The sequence below is a fragment of the Cyclopterus lumpus genome, chromosome 24 (assembly GCF_009769545.1).
Source record: "Cyclopterus lumpus isolate fCycLum1 chromosome 24, fCycLum1.pri, whole genome shotgun sequence".
NCBI lineage: Eukaryota > Metazoa > Chordata > Actinopteri > Perciformes > Cyclopteridae > Cyclopterus > Cyclopterus lumpus.
Window position 1 is genome coordinate 6315660 of NC_046989.1, and position 15773 is coordinate 6331432.

General features: G+C 44.9%; 1 protein-coding gene across 2 annotated transcripts; it reads left to right on the forward strand.

Annotated features, from left to right (window-relative positions):
• The first annotated feature begins 1927 nt into the window (after positions 1–1927).
• Positions 1928–15472, forward strand: LOC117727465 (adenylate cyclase type 3-like). Of its 2 annotated transcripts, XM_034527796.1 has the most exons (22): positions 1928–1995; positions 3155–5136; positions 5227–6293; positions 7013–7162; positions 8290–8426; positions 8556–8667; positions 9510–9637; positions 9972–10130; positions 10229–10388; positions 10979–11086; positions 11224–11300; positions 11410–11571; positions 11730–11817; positions 12022–12138; positions 12742–13013; positions 13164–13245; positions 13433–13591; positions 13852–13998; positions 14105–14221; positions 14336–14462; positions 14588–14712; positions 14866–15045. In XM_034527796.1, the coding sequence occupies exons 3-22, from the start codon at positions 5610–5612 to the stop codon at positions 15043–15045; spliced, it is 3291 nt and encodes a 1096-aa protein (XP_034383687.1). In that variant the 5' UTR covers positions 1928–1995; positions 3155–5136; positions 5227–5609. The 2 variants fall into 2 exon arrangements, with proteins under 2 accessions (XP_034383687.1, XP_034383688.1); XM_034527797.1 differs by having other exon boundaries at positions 3155–6293; positions 14866–15472.
• The last annotated feature ends 301 nt before the right edge of the window (positions 15473–15773 follow it).

Consider the following 15773-nt stretch of genomic DNA (forward strand, 5'->3'; position numbering starts at 1 on the left):
TCTTATCCCCAGCAGAGATGAGTCCAATGAAGGTGGTGTCATCCGCGAACTTCAGGAGCTTGACGGACTTTGTGACTGGAAGTGCAGCTGTTGGTGTACAGGGAGTATAGCAGAGGGGAGAGAACGCAGCCTTAGGGAGAACCGGTGCTGAAGGTCCGCCTCCGAGAAACTGAGACATGTTTCCACAGCGTCACATGCTGCATCCTGTCAGACAGGAAGTCTGTGATCCACTTGCAGGTGGAGTCGGACACGTGCAGCTGGGAGAGCTTGTTGTGCAGCACAGACAGGTTGATGGTATTGAAGGCAGAGTTGAAGTCTACAAACAGGATCCTGGCGTATAGGTTCCAGAGGAGTCCAGATGCTGGAGGAGGATGTGGAGGGCCATGTTGACTTCGTCGTCTACAGACCTGTCGGTTCTGTAGGCGAGGGGGGGAACTGGTGGTCTGGAGCCGGCGGATGGGGACATGGAGATCGGATCGTGACTTTCAAAGCGAAAACTTGTGCAGAAGTCGTTTATGGAGTGGGGGGGCTTTGGGCAGTCCGAGGCCCCTCCAGACTGAAGCAGAGACACTTGCTGAGAGCTGGTGTTGCAGTTTCTCTGAGTACCGTTTCTCACCGCCTTGCTAAACCTGTATTTTTAAGGCCTGTTCCTTTTGCAACCATAAAGTTTTGCAGTGAACCGCAGGGTTTGTCGTTGTTATATAACTCACCCCTGGTGCATGATGGTCCACAGCTGTCTTCACAGGAGCCCGATGGATGACGTCACCGCCTCTGTATGCTCAACCAGACTGTTGGTAGCAGTCCTGACAACAACACCCCGGTCTGTACAGTCCTGCATGTTGGCCTGCGGTGAGAATGTAAACACCGGCCAGGATGAATGAAGAGAACTCACGGGGGGTAAAAAAGGGGTTTGAGGTTTACGATGAAAGATTCCCGATCAAGAGAACAGTGCCGCAGACTCACTGTCCCGTCTTTACTCCAGCCATTGTTGGTATAAAAACAGACTTGCTCCATGTCACCACCCGCTCTGAACAGCTGACAGCCTGCCAGCTGGAGAGCAGAGCACAGCTACTTTTTGCTTTATTTGTAGCCAATTTATATTTCAATGTCATTGTCTAGAAATAAAGTGCTTTATTTTTAAGGAGGGTGTTTTGTCATTTTAAAATCTTGTGCAGATAACACCTTTGTGAAAGCATGTACTATTTACGTAATTAGACTTTTTTAAACAGGTAACTTTTGACAAAACCTGGTCCATTAAACATCTTGACAACTAAAATGCCATCCTTAACTGATAGTAAACAGTGAAGCAATAGAACGCATGTCTCTGTTTCACAGTCCAACTTTATTTAAATGTTGGCCAAAATCTTCACTGTATTCTTAAAATTGTTTCAGATCAGCATGAAAATAACAATAAGTGTAAAAAAAAAAAAGAAAAAAGTATTGGTTCTGCAGTAAAATCGCTCCAGTGATTGTTATGTAAGTCGCATTTTACTGTTATTTTTTTGTTTTCCATTTGATCTGAGAGGAGCTCCAACACAGCAGAGTTCAGCAGGAGGTTATGTCAACCATTACAATCAGTTAAACCATTTTCATATTATCACCTGATATTGTATAATAAAAAAAAGAAAACCTTGAAACATGCATTACAATATGTTCACTGGTTTATATAGTGGTTGTGAATGAGTCATAATTGACCTGTAAAAACATGCAAATATGAGGTGGAAAGAGTTAATCAATCATTAATCATTTTTTTGGGCCATTTAATTCCATGGGTATCAAAAGTATCAGTCTAGACTGATACTTTTTTAGTGAAACGGGTCCAGTTGCTTCGTGGCAAGAAAATGAAGCAACCGCGTGTCAGTACGTTGCACTGAGAGACTGCAGGTGGCGACAATGCAACTCGTGGAAGAAGCTGCCGTACAAAAGCAACAGAAGAAGAAAGCGTGTTGCCCGTGCAAAGGTATCTCCGAGGAGACATGGCAGAAACCAGTCTGGGTAAGAGCACTCAACAGCAACACAGTGCACACTAGAGATGTCCACACAGCTTTTGATATCTGAACAGGGTCTAAAAGCTGCAGCCATGCCACAGAGTTGCTGTTGTGATGCCTCATAAAGTTTACAACAGAAACATGGATAACTTTTTATATATTTGTTGTTGTTGTTGTTGTAGTTGTTGCAAAGAATCAGAAGCATTGACACAGGTGTGTGGTTAGTGAAATGGTCTGTGGAAATGTGTGTTGTCTTTTCACAGTTCAGACAGATTTCCTGGTTTGAAGTTTCAGTGGATCCATTGAAGTGGTTTCACTTTCCTCTTAAAGTGACAGTAGCCGTTTATAGCAATAAGAGGAGCAGACATCTGCATATAAGAGGTGGAAGAAGAAGTATTCAGATCCTTTAGTTTACTCAAAGTAGCAATGCAATACCACAATACAAGTGTACTCCATTGCAAATACAAGTACCCAGGTACTTAAATATATTAAAAGTAAGAGTACTCCTAATGCAGATGTTTTAATATAAAAGCAGCAGTTTAATGTGTCCGGTGGAGATTCAGCCCCATTTTGGGTATTTATACGTGGTTGGGAAGTTTTATCTATAACAAGACATAACAACACTTATTGTATAATCTGATCATGTGTTTTGTGGACTTCAAAAGTACAAGGTTTACACCTGAAATGGAACTTTGTGTGTTCAGTATGCTCGATAATAATAATGATTCTTTCTGTAGCACTTACCAAGATTATCGTGCTTTAAAGGGGCAGGCATAAAGAAATAAAATCATCAAAATGAAAATTGTAAAGAATAAAACAAAAGACAAAATGGAGCGAGATCAAGCCCAAACAACTCTGCATCCTAGATGTACCTTAATGCAACTCTGTACCATCCTTCGTTACCCCGTGTCTGAGGAAACACATCTTTCAAACTCCATGCCACAGTTTTTAATGCACAATTTCTGTTAAATATGCGTACCGACGACGGGGTTCTTTTCTCTAACTTTAGAAAGATCCCGTCAGTGGACATTATATATCCGTTTTCACGGACTGAGTAGTACTAAATTCAGGCACACAATATTATGAATATGAAAATGTATCTAACATTGCGATTGTTATAAAGTTCTAATATATATATCTTATTGTTATGTCGTATTGCATCCCAGGTGTTTTTGGTGCAGTGAAGATCATCCTCCAAAGTGCAGCAGCAGGTTTTGCTTTTGGAGAAGCCGCGTTGTTTGCAGTCGAGCCCTCGCTGACGACAGATGGCATCCTGCTGAATGCCGCCACTCTGGCTGCGGGACGAGTCGGTTCCACGGGCGTCGGGGTGGTGGCGGCGTGCCTGGCGTTCACCTCGGTGCTCACTTCTCTCGGTAGTGGTTTCCTCCTCGCTGCCATGACGATGAAGCTGTTGACCCAGGCTGGGGTGAGGTTGCCGTGGTTGGTGGAGGCCACGACAGGAGCCTCTGTTGTCGCGGGTGCCGTCACGACCGGAGTGTTCGCCGGCATCCTTCCCCCATGGGTCTGCCTCACAGCCCAAAGCATTCTGGTCCTTGTAGTCTACTCATACTCCAATATTAACGACATGACCACCGCTCTGTTAATCATCTTCACCACTCTCTACCTGTGTGTAGTTTACGGAAGAATGGGTGTCATGGTGGGACTCTTCGTGGTGGGTTTGACCATATCTGTGCTGTGCGCCCTTCGAAAGGCTCTGACGGAGAGGACGACGCAAAGACCAAAATCTAAAACCGAGTGCCAACTTTTGGAGAGGATATTCTTCTACTCCGTTTTTGTGGGGGTTCTGGGATTTGCAGTCGGCTTGGGGGCGGGTGAAGCAGGAGAGGGGTCTGAAGCGGAGGTGGTCTTGATGCTGCAGTCGGTCCTCTGGGTGGCCTTTCTGTCTGCAGGGCTGCTGGGAGCCGGACTGGGAACGGTGGCCACGGCCGGGCTGGGGCCAGAGGTGGCTGGAAAGGTCAGCGTGGGGGCTGCTATAATATCATCAGTATTCCTTAGAGCCATTCTGCAATCAAGCTCTTCTTTAGGGACCCGGAGCAGCTTGGGGGGGACGCTGGGAGCAGCCACAGCTGCGGGGGTGTCTCTCGGAGCCGCGAGCGTTGCGGCGAAGAAGGCGTTCGGGACTCGAAATTGGACTTCAGTGGCTTTAGGTTCGGTAGTTGTTGGTGCAATTCTGGCAGTGCGCGGCGTGGCACTCAAAGCGACACTCCTGACGACATCAGAACTCATGACGATCGCCCTGGTTGCAGTAGGGTCATTTGTTCTGGGTGCACCAAAGAGCCCGTTCAACACTCAGGTGACTCTACAAACGGGCCTCCTCACGGGGCCGGAGCTAATTAAAGGAATCGGCATGGAGACGGTCACTGCGGCAGCGGCACCCATCGGAGCCGGGGCGCTCGGGGCTGCAGCGTTGGGTACCGCAGCTCTGGGGAGACTGGGGACTGTGGGAATTCTGGTGGCTATATCGTTGGCTTTAGGAAGTGTTCTTAGTGGCATGATAGGGAAACCTCCGCGGACAGAGGCTGACTGAGGACGAGGGCGAGCACTAAAGCTCTGCATGCATGTGTTGGGTTGACAGAGGTGTTTACATTATTACAAGTCTACACTGGCCTAAAAAAATTATATTTTAAATGTGAGCTCATTTGCATCAGATTCTTTTTTTTTTTTTCATAAAAAACGCTTTTGCTTGTGGATCAAACCTGGCAGTATTGTCATAATGGTATTATGCAGGCCGGCAGTGATGAATAAAGTGGATGATGAATGTTATCCAAGTGTATTTATTTGCAATTTGCCAATATCTTTGTACTAATTACTGTAAAACACTGGAGGATGAGATAAAGGGTCAGTTGTTTGACAAGAGTCGCCGCGAGGATCCCTTCTCCTCACTTCTTTCGCACCAGCATTGCCACTATTCCCAAGACGTGATCGCAAGGTGGCAGTTACTTTGGTTTCATCTTAGCAACAGTAACAGAGGACTTGCTGTTTAGAAAAGGGAGGGGGGGGAAGAGAGAGAGAGAGAGAGAGAAAGAGAGGCAAAGAATAACATCAGTAGCTTGAAGAGCATCTTAGGATAGAGTCTGTTCCGCAGATCTTACCACGATCAAGAAAAACATGGATTTAATACATGAAAGTAAGATGCCCCTCCGTCTATATGAACTCACATTACCCTCTCTGAAGAGATGATATGTTGCATTCAAATGGATATCCACCTGTGGCTCAGGGTTTTGTGGGTCATGGCAGCAGCACACATGAGCAGCGAGAAAGAAGAAGTGTTTCCTCTGAACCAACTGGGGCACCTGGGGCAGCAAGCTGTACTCTGATGTACTTTTGAGGAAGTTGATGAGAATTTTGTAACATGGTAATAATTTCAAAAGGTAAGCATTGTGTTTGTTTATGGATGGTGAAGCACAGTCATTGGTAACAACCTGGGATGTCGTTCTTTTTTTTGCCAAAAATAAAATAAAAGTTCGTTAACAATGTAATTATCTCCAAAAGTTGCACAAAGATGGGACCCAGCACAACTTTTTCATGGATTCTGGCATTTGTGCGCACTTCAGGACTCACGCGCGGCAGTATTACTTCATGAGCCTTTATTAAACGAACATGTCTGTGAACCGGGTCCACGCGACCGACCCGGAGCCGTCCTCCGCGGAGTACTCAACGGACTACTCGGTGCAGATTCCCAGTGATCCGGGACACGCGGCGGGTCGCTCGCGGGACGTCACGGTGCTCCAGTCGAGCTGCTGCCGCTGCCTGCCGCGCGCGGTGCGCCTCACCTTCGCACCGGACTCACTGGAGAGAATCTACCAGAACTACTTTCGCCGACAGAGACAAGAGAACCTGCTCGTGCTGGCGGCGCTCGCGGCGCTTTTCAACAGCTTCGTCATCGTCATGTGCGCGGTGGTGTACACGCCGGACAAACTGGCCATGGTGGTGGTCGCCGCGGTGGGGCTGGCCGCGGACGTCGCGCTCTACGCGCTGTGCAGGCGGCGGATGCTGCCCGCGTCGCCCGTCCTACGCGGCGCGGTGCCGTACGTCCTGTGGCTGATGATCACCGTGCACGTGCTGTGTTACCTGGGTCTGAACCACGAGCGTTTCCCCCATGGCAGTGACGCCGCGGGCTGGCACGCCTTTTTCAGTTTCTGCAGCTTTCTGACCCTGCCGCTGGATCTGGTGCCGCTGCTGCTGCTCACGGCCATCTCCTGCGGGATACACACCCTGGTGCTGGGGGTGACCGTGGCTCAGAGGTTTGAGGATGACCTGCAGGGGCCCATGCTGGTGAGACAGGTAAATATGGCCCTCAGGAAAGTGACATTGGAGCAGAGCACCTGAGGATGATAGAGGCCCAAGGTGTCACAACAGGAAATGGGTTTGTGTGTGTGTGTGTGCGTGTGTGTGTGTGTGTGTGTGTGTGTGTGTGTGTGTGTGTGTGTGTGTGTGTGCCTATACGATTGGATGTATCCACACTTTATTTTAGGGCATTGGTCACAAGACAAAGCTGATTTGCCTCAGAGGGCTTTACAATCTGTACACATACGACATCCCTGACCTTTGACCTCACATCGGATCTGGAAAAACTTCCAAGAAAATAGAGAAAAAAAACATTCACAGGGAAGAAACCTTCAGGAGAGCAACAGAGGAAGATCCCTCTCCCCGGATGGACAGAAGCAATAGATTTCATGTGTACAGAATGAACATCAACTATTTCATAACTTTGCCAGTAAGGAATGCAGCCCTTTGATTTACTTAGTTCCCCAAAACGAAATGCTCTCACCGTAATGCCGCCGTATAGAGAAAATCAATCATATATTCATTAATTTTACTATAATTAATCCAAATTAGTTTCCTTAATATTCTGACACTATATACATTCAGTGGCTTGACAATTGCCAAGGTCATACAAAATGCAGTTGTTACAAACGGACAGTATGAGGAAACTAACAACGCCCCATTTATATAAAATGAAATGTAACATACGAACACACGTCGTCTGACCCGCTCTTCAGCTCCTCGCCAACTGGATGCTGAACCTGTGCGCAGCCACGGTGGGCGTGATGTCGTACTACATGGCGGACAGGAAGTACAGGACAGCTTTTCTGGAGGCCCGTCAGTCACTCGGGGTCAAACTTACGCTGGAGGAGCAGAGCACCGAGCAGGTAAGTGGGACACACACACACACACACACACACACACACACAGACACAGACAATCACAGGCATACTTTGTCTAATGAGATAATACATTTCCTTATTTGGAGCAAACACACACACACACACACACACACACACACACACACATTCTCCACGAATACACGTGTGCAGTAGAACTCCCTGTGCATCCTAATTACTGTGTGTTTTGCTCAGCTCGGAGCTAATAAGTTGATTAGAGAGACTTGTTTTCACCGCCAGGGACACAATACGGTCAGCTTGAGCTCTGTGGCAACAGAACTGTTGACAACATTGTGGGAAGATATGATTTGATATTTTGAAAGCATGTTTATTGTATTTGATTAATGCTCTTAGTTTCCCATCTCAGTAACCTTCATCCTTTAGTTTAGCTTTTTCTATTTTACTCCTTTTGACAGCTACCCTTTTCTATAATGAAAATATTGTTGATGGTCAATTTTCGTGTTAATTGTCTTAATTGACTAGTGTGTGAGGTAGACGTAGACTAGTATTATTTGTTTCTCTTAAATATCAGGGATGGGAGGTTTGGGCTCCAATGACATTTTGAATATACTGACAATGATGTATTTCTTGTTACGCTATTATGTATTTCATCTCCTGCCACAAGGGTGACAGTATTTAAAAATGTGATCACTTTAATCTATTAAACACAAAGATAATGTAACCTATACTGTCTCCAACCTTTATTTGTATTAATTTAGCTCTATTATTTGCTCTCACTTTTTTTTCACAATTTGTGGAAAAAAGAGAGCAGACCTGTGAAGAGTTGTTTATAGACATGGGTGGAAAAGATGGGGAATGATGGTGGATATGTAGATGAGGATAGAGAGACAAAAAGAGAATATATATAATTCCCAAATTGCCTTTTTTTGGTAGAAGACATGAAGGCCCAGCCAACCAGTTGACAGGATCTTTTGAGAATTCCTCTACTGCCTCAGTCATGCTATGCAAGCATACACACACACACACACACACACACACACACACACACACACACACACACACACACACACATAATACACATGGGACACATATATTCTTTCTGTCAGCACCGAACACGACAAAACTCACCGTGTTCCAACTGTGTCTCCATGAAGGAGGAGCTCTTGCTGTCCATACTGCCCAAACACATCGCTGATGAGATGCTGCAGGGCATGAAGAGCCAGGCCGATCAGAACGAGGTCCAGCAGCAGCAGTTCAACACCATGTACATGTACCGCCATGAAAACGTCAGGTCGGGATCACAAAATATGCTCTTTTTTTTGGTGTGGCGGGCGGGGGTTTGATTTATTTCATTGTTAGGGGAAGATTTGTGCAGCTTGTTAAATGTCACATTGCAACCTCTTCTTCACTTCTGTTCCAGTATCTTGTTTGCTGACATTGTGGGCTTCACCCAGCTGTCCTCAACCTGTAGCGCCCAGGAGCTTGTAAAGCTGCTCAATGAACTGTTCGCCCGCTTCGATACACTGGCTGACGTGAGTGACTGTTTTTCCTGTGTCTCCGTTGTAGTTACATAGTTAAATAGGATGATCCTATTGTAGATAACACACAAAGTGCCCTCTAAGATGCCATTCCAGTGGAGAAAACAGGACAAAGTGGCCATTAGGATGCCATTCCAGTGGAGAAAACAGGACAAAGTGGCCACTAGGATGCCATTCCAGTGGAGAAAACAGGACGAAGTGGCCACTAGGATGCCATTCCAGTGGAGAAAACAGGATGAAGTGGCCTCTAGGATGCCATTTCAGTGGAGAAAACAGGATGAAGTGGCCATTAGGATGCCATTCCAGTGGAGAATACAGGATGAAGTAGCCACTAGGATGCCATTCCCGTGGAGAAAACAGGATGAAGTGGCCATTAGGATGCCATTCCAGTGGAGAATACAGGATGAAGTAGCCACTAGGATGCCATTCCAGTGGATAAAACAGGACAAAGTGGCCACTAGGATGCCCTTCATGTGGAGAAGACAGGATGAAGTGGCCACTAGGATGCCATTTCATTGGAGAAAACAGGATGAAGTGGCCACTAGGATGCCCCTCTAATAGAGGAAAGATTATGAAGTGTCTTCCACGGCACTTTTAGCATACTAGTGTGTGCAGCTGCTGCCCTTTTAATATTTGTACCCCACTCCTCTGAGACCGCCTGAGTCCATCACTGCTCCATGTGTTTCTCGTCCTTGATTTGATCAAGACAATATAGTGTTGGGTATAGATGTTTTATAGCTTTATCATGGATATGTCGTTTCCCATGGTTTTACATTCATAATTCTGTTTTCTAGATGTATTTTGAGACACTTCATTTGTTTCTTGCTCTCTTGCAGGAACATCACCAACTGAGGATTAAGATCCTCGGAGACTGTTACTATTGTATCTGTGGTCTTCCCGACTTCAGGGATGACCACGCCGCCTGCTCCATAATGATGGGCCTCGCGATGGTAGAGGCCATCTCGTGAGTAGTGATTTTATTTTCACAACATAAATATGACAAAAGAGATATAACAAAGACATAATAAGTAAAGGGAAGGGATAGTGACGACGTAGAGGTGGTATCATGGTCAGTTTATTTGGATTGTTCGTGTATGAGACAAAAGGGAATCATTAAAAAAAAAAATAGAAAAGTTTATACAAGAAAAAAAAGTGTAAAGGAAAGGAAGAAGTGAAGAGTTAAGAGAATGGTTGGGAATATTTCTACAGTCAACGATGTAAAGATAGAAGAGAGAAAAAAAGGAGACATGAACGAATGAAGAAACCACGGAGTTGCTCCGCCTTCCCTCTTGCTGCAGGTACGTGCGAGAGAAGACTAAAACTGAAGTGGACATGCGCGTGGGCGTCCACTCGGGCACCGTGCTGGGAGGAGTGCTCGGGCAGAAGAGGTGGCAGTTTGACGTTTGGTCCACGGATGTCACTGTGGCCAATAAGATGGAATCTGGGGGGATTCCTGGGTGAGAGAGAGAGAACGGCCTTATTTCACTGCCGGGGAGGGGGGAGCGATCAAATTCTCTCGTGCACTTTTATTTCAAGAGGTTTGTGTCGTACACAGGAGGGTGCATATTTCCCAGACCACCAAGGACAGTCTGTGCGGGGAATTTGAACTGGAGCTGGGGGACGGAGGAGGGCGGTGCGAGTACCTGCAGGAGAAAGGCATCGACACTTACTTAGTTCTGGTGCCGAACCAGGAGGCGAACGGGCTCAGAGGAAATGTAATGTATCTTTCAAGGAAATTTTACATTACATTACATTACATTACATGTCATTTAGCTGACGCTTTTATCCAAAGCGACTTACAATAAGTGCATTAAACCGTGAGTCCAAACTCAGAACAACAAGAATCAAGCAAGTACAATTTCTTCAATAAAGTCAAACTACAAAGTACTATCCGTAAGTGCCATTTAAGTGCTACTAAAGTGCTATCGGTAAGGGACAATTAGGGTTTTATTTATCAAAAGCATTGTTTCTTTTGGATCATTCGGTTTTTTAACTCACTAACCTAGACGTCGCTTAAATCAAAAGTACACAACACTACATTAAATATAATATTTTGTTCTGTTTTTATAGAAAAATTTAGGGAAATTGCTTCAAATTTGGCACAAACTTGCATGATGAACTGCTTAGAACTTGATTCAAGTTGTTGGCCACAACTCAATAATTCATTATGCTAATTATGACAATTGTGTTGGACAGACAAGGATGTAAACTGCAACTTGACTAGTTTGCGTAGGCATTGAACCAGGAAGTGTTCATTCTAGTTATTTTAATCACATTAACAGATGTGTTCCTTCTCTGCCCTCAGAAACCAGGCATGTTGTCCAACAGAAATTCAAACCAGTTAATCAACACTACAGCCACCAATGGGAGCGCAGCCTCCCCCCAATCCACGCCCACTGAGTCTAAACAGGAGGTACATTATAATAAATGTCTTTATTTAAATGTCAACTATAAATGCAGGTCTTTTCATCAGTATATTAATAAAATGGAAAATTAAGAGCCTTGATAATCTTACCGATCCAATCTCTCTCTCCATGTTGACAACATCAGCGGAATAAGATGGTCGAGGAGCAAGTGATCAACAGACGGTTGCAGCAGGAGCTGCTGGAAAGAGAAACCCAGCAAATGTAAGAAAATCAGACCAAAAAAAGATCGCAAATGCAGAGAACGATGACGACAAAGTTCTAGCTTTGTACATAGTTCTAAAGGGATAACTTCTCTCCACGTTGCTCGCAGCATGAAGGATCACCAGATCAACCTTCTGTCGTTGCGTTTCGTGGACGCGAAGTTGGAGGAGCACTACTCCTCAGAGAAGGAGAAGCGAAGCGGAGCTGCCTTCTGCTGCTGCATCATAGTGCTCTTCTTCATTACGGCGATGGAGGTGTTCATAGACCCACTGTGAGTTCAGGGATATTACTGTGTCACACATTTACATACACATTACATATAATAATACACACACACACATTTAAATGCTCCTTTGACATCTCTGAATTCATGAACCAATAGAAATAGTGAAGTTGAAAGTGGACTGAAGATGTGTGTTCTGGTTCCAGGTTGGCTGTGAACTATGTGACGCTCGCAATAGGAGAGGTGTTGCTGCTCATCCTCACCGTCTGCTCCCTGGCTGCCATCTTTCCCAGGGTGAGGAAAGATGGGGAAACAGAATTCATACAAATTTAATTTGTTCATTTCTTTGTCTTGTTTTGGCTCAAGAACAACATTGTTAAAATCTAAATGCAGCTTAAAGGCATAAACAGATTTGTAAAATTGTATTTGTGACACGAGACTGATGGACTCTCATAAAGTATACGTAGTCATGAAGTAAAACATGTCTTTTGGTCACAGATGTTCTCCAAGAGGATGGTGTCTTTCTCGGTGTGGATTGATCGCACGCGGTGGGCCAGAAACACATGGGCCATGGCGGCCATCTTTGTTCTAACGATGGCTGTGATCGCTGACATGGTACGGAATGTTATAACTCATACGTTGTGAGCATGTGTGTGTGTATGTGTGTGTGTGTGTGACCGGTGCTTTACTCACACGTTTTATAACACAAAAATACATTTTCATATCGCAAAAAACTATATATATCGTCATATCACCCAACCCTAGTGTGTGTGTGTGTCTCCCCTTTGTCCTCATCAAACCATCACCGTCTTTCATGTATCTGACTACATGTTCCCAGTGGGGTCCATTAGCTGTCTGTCTCGCTGCCTGCTGGCTCATTTGTTAGGTCCCACAGGGAGCAGCCTGGTACACACACCGCTGCCTTCGCGGTCTGACAAGAATAGAGGACGCTAAAGTGAACATTAATTTCTCTGTCACGGCTGCCATGTGGAGGTGACGGGCACAGTGGGACAAAAATGTTTGTGATAAAAAAAAAAAAAAAATGTAGCCCCACTTGTTGCCATTGTAACAGGTTTATTGTGACTTGATCGTTCAAACTGTTTATTTAATGTAAAAGGGAAACAACCGTGTACACTAAAACACATTGTCCTAGCTATTGACACTGTGAAACAGGTGTTAAGTGAACATGACTCTTGCCCTTCATCCCTGATATCGCAGCTGAGCTGTGTCCCACCGTCCCTTCGAGTCTTCAACAGCACTTCCGGCCCCGTGTTGGAGTCCCTCGGAGACCGAGGCTGCGCGGAGAATCCGAAGCACTACAGCTTCATGGCTGTGATGTCGCTCATCGCCACCGCCATGTTGGTGCAGGTCAGCCACCTGATCAAACTGGGCCTCATGGTGCTGGTCGTCACGGCAAATGGAGCTGTCAATATCTACAGCTGGCGGGACATATATGACCTGTATGACTACATACAGTTTGCCTCCTACAGGTGAGAAATGGGCTAAAGCAGAATGTGTTTTTTTATTTGTGATTTTATTTAAAATGCTTGAATAAACAAGCCAGTAAACAACGATTAGGCTATATTTAGTTGTTTTATTTATAAAATACAGTTGTAATACATTATCCTGCTTGTTTCTAGAACATCCATAGTGCCATCCAAGTACCTCATGACCGTGATGATCATTGTCATGATGATTGGTTTCTACCTCTTTGCCCGCCATGTGAGTCACCATCTTCTATCCTCCTACACTGGATCACACTGTGTTGACCCACAGCGTGTCTCCTACATCCTACAGCTTCCTGTAACGGTGCAAATCAATCATCGCATTTCTATAATGGCTTTTTCTTGTTCTCCATACAACTTTCCCTGCCTCTGTGGTGTGTGTGTGTGTGTGTGTGTGTGTGCAGTTGGAGCTTCAGTCCAGGAAGCTGTTCCTGTGGAAGATGGGTGTGCACGACCAGAAGGAGCGGGTGTTTGAGATGAGACGCTGGAACGAAGCGCTGGTCACCAACATGCTGCCGGAGCACGTGGCCAAACACTTCCTGGGCTCTAAAAAGAGAGACGAGGTGCATACGACCGTGCGCCAAGTTACATTATGATCTGTGAGGGGAAAAGAAAAGAAATGTGAAAGAGAGAGTGAGAAATGTCAGGAAGGAGGAGGAGGAAGGTCACGATACTGTTCAAAAGCCATCACAATGCAATGTGTTGCATATCAGCGCCATCTTGTGGTGTATTTCAAAATTACACATCAAATATTTCCTCTGGTCTTATAATCGGTGAAAACTAATAATAAATATAGCAAACTAACGTCATTTGTCATTTGTAGGACCTGTACAGCCAGTCGTACAATGAAACAGGTGTGATGTTTGCTTCCATCCCCAACTTTTCTGACTTCTACACCGAAGAGAGCATCAACAACGGAGGCCTCGAGTGCCTCAGGATCCTCAATGAGATCATCTCCGACTTTGACAGCGTGAGTCCCGTCTGCGTTTGTACAGCTTGTAGTCGACACGTTGAGACACAGCTCCCCCCAGGTATTAAACACCTAACTACTAACCCATACGCTTGTCTTCCACCAGTTACTAGACAGGGATGAGTTCCGCTTCATCACGAAGATCAAGACGATAGGCAGCACCTACATGGCCGCATCAGGACTCACCCCGGAGAGCAACACAAACGAGTACAGCAACCGCAAGGTGTGACACACGTGCACACGCCTCACATGTTATAAATATACCTGTTTTATCTGAACTGGTGCTGCATGTGGTGATGATGATAGTAACGGTGAAGGTTGGGCGGTTGCTCCACAGCCAGAGGACCAGTCACTGATCGAGCGCTGGCAGCACCTCGCCGACCTGGCAGACTTTGCCTTGGCGATGAAAGTCACCCTAAACAACCTCAACAAACAGTCCTTCAACAACTTCATGCTCCGAATTGGTTTGTGTGTGTGTGTGTGTGTGTGTGTGTGTGTGTGTGTGTGTGTGTGTGTGTGTGTGTGTGTGTGTGTCTGAGGAAATGTTCAAGTGTGTGTGTGCTTATGATGACATGTTAATCCCTTCCAGGTCTTAATAAAGGGGGAGTGTTGGCTGGAGTGATTGGAGCTCGTAAACCTCACTATGATATCTGGGGCAACACAGTCAATGTCGCCAGCAGAATGGAGTCCACCGGAGTGATGGGAAACATCCAGGTATCACCGACACAAAATCCCACATATAACACGCTTGAATGCAATCCTGTTATCACTCTTTTTTTTTTTCTTTTTTTTTTCATGCTCATTTTCAACTTCCAATTTCTGCTTTTATCCATCTCCTTTAAATGTTATGTCCCGCTCTGCCCTCAGGTGGTGGAGGACTGCTACGACATCCTGAAGGAGTATGGCTTCCGCTTCATCCGGAGAGGGCCCATATTTGTCAAAGGTAAAGGGGAGCTGCTGACCTTCTTCATGAAAGGAAAAGACAACCCCAGTAGCAATGGTGGTCCAGTGACAACCACGCTTCCACACCAAGTCGGTGACCTTTGAAAATTCTCACCTGGTGAAAAGCTGCTCATGAAAGGATAAGCCTGGGCATAATGTCCACTCGGGCCATTTTCTCTCATATACACAGGTTACTTACATATATATTTTTCATAAGCTCTGTAGCAATGTAAAGCATATGGACATAGACCAACACAACCAAATTAGATTATTATAAGCATTACAACTGTGAAATGCCATTTCACACAGAAATACATGTAATAAGATAAACTGATTATGTATAGTTGTACATAATTCAGAAATACAGTTGCCGGAGCTCCTGCAATAAGAATAACAAGCTTAGAACAGACATATAAAGTACCTTCCTTTTAATCTATTTTGTTTATTTCTTTTTTGTTAAATATTGTAGCTGTATTTATACTGTATTTATACTGTGTTAATAAAACATGTTTGCACTATGTTTTTAAAATTACTTTGCAGTCTTGTTATTATTCTAATAAGGCAAGAATTAATAAACAAATGAATACCAGTTGGGATTAATTGTATGTTGCTAATCATTTACACAGACATAAAAATGATATCTTAAGTGATGATGTCAGCGTCACTTATTATATGTGCAGTTTAATGTTGTTTTTGTTTGTTTAATAAAAATAAGAATGGATCTATGCCAAATGTTAGCATGTTGGTCTGCTAATGTTATGACTATATTGCCATGCTAAATGTGTGCACTGTTACAAGACAAAGACAGGTCAACAGTGTCGGAGCAGTGATCT

Bases quoted from the DNA above. Each gene is read 5' to 3' on its own strand.
- LOC117727465 (XM_034527797.1), top strand. From the start codon at position 5,610: ATGTCTGTGAACCGGGTCCACGCGACCGACCCGGAGCCGTCCTCCGCG. The intron at 7,163-8,289 runs GTAAGTGGGACA...GTCTCCATGAAG, and splicing joins AGGAGCAGAGCACCGAGCAG to GAGGAGCTCTTGCTGTCCAT. The intron at 13,592-13,851 runs GTGCATACGACC...TGTCATTTGTAG, and splicing joins GCTCTAAAAAGAGAGACGAG to GACCTGTACAGCCAGTCGTA.